Here is a 1047-nt window from a genome sequence, read left to right on the forward strand (position 1 = left end):
CCTGGGACTCTGAGGGAAGAGGCCACGGGAGCCTGGAGGCCCGGGGAGGGTCCAGGCTGGGCAGAGGCTGGGCCTGGGACACACTTCTGGAAGCGGCAGAGTCACGAAGGCTTCTGAGGGGGTGACGTCAGGAGTAGCTGAGCTTAACTGGTTTTATTTTTTGAGTCGGGGTCTCACTCCGTCGCCCAGGCGGGAGTGCAGTGGCATGACCATGGCTCACCACAGCCTTGACCTCCTGGGCTTAGACAATCCTCCTACCTCAGCCTCCCGAGTAGCTAGGACTACAGGCACACACCACCACACCTGGCTAATGAATTGTTTTGTAGAGACAGAGTCTCGTCTTGTAGCCCAGGCTGGTCTTGAACTCCTGGCCTCCAGCAAACCTCCCACCTCAGCGTCCGAGTGCTGGCATTACAAGTGTGAGCGCTGGGATTACACACCCGGCCAGGATAAGCTTAACTTGATTATAAACTCTATGCTGGCAGCCCACAAATACCAAAATGGCGTGAGCGGAAGGACAGCGGGGTGGGGAGTGGTCACAGAAGGGACAGAGGCCCTCAGAGGGAAGCAGCCGCAGACCCAGCACCTTCAAGCTGGGCAGGGCGGGGCGTCTGCAGTGAGGCCTCTCAAGGGGCTGCCAGAGCCACACATACCCCCCACCCGTGCCCACCTGCCCGCCCACCCGGGAGAGGCCCTCCTGGCCCCTGCTGGGTCCGTTTGGGCCGCGGTGGGGGTTCCGGGGAGAACGCCCCACCCCCCAAGCCGACCTGGCCATCTGCGGCAGCGCACAGCGGATGCACTTGAGGGTCTTCTTCATCATAGACGAGTTCTGCAGCAGGAAGAAGGGCCGGAGCAGCCGGCGGAGGCGCAGGGGCTGGAAGGGACGGGCGGCTGGACCGGGCGTGAGGCGCCACCCATGTCGCAGGGGGCAGCGGCTGGACCCCACACCGTCGGTCCCGCCCCACGTCGCAGGCCTGTCTGGGAGCACAGGCTTGGAGTCGGGGCAGGGGCTCAGGAGCTGGCTGGAGGCCCCTCCCAGGCGACAGC

The 1047-nt window shown here is 64.3% G+C and overlaps 1 protein-coding gene across 1 annotated transcript in view; it reads right to left on the bottom strand.

Annotated features, from left to right (window-relative positions):
• TPCN2 (two pore segment channel 2) overlaps positions 1-1047 on the bottom strand; it is a 26193-nt gene that overhangs the window by 15055 nt on the left and 10091 nt on the right. Inside the window, 1 exon segment of the mRNA XM_021718201.1 lies at positions 755-874. Coding sequence (XP_021573876.1) covers positions 755-874 — 120 coding nt within the window.

This window comes from Carlito syrichta, unplaced genomic scaffold, assembly GCF_000164805.1.
Source record: "Carlito syrichta isolate Samal-C Ts95f unplaced genomic scaffold, Tarsius_syrichta-2.0.1 Scaffold311913, whole genome shotgun sequence".
Lineage (NCBI taxonomy): Eukaryota > Metazoa > Chordata > Mammalia > Primates > Tarsiidae > Carlito > Carlito syrichta.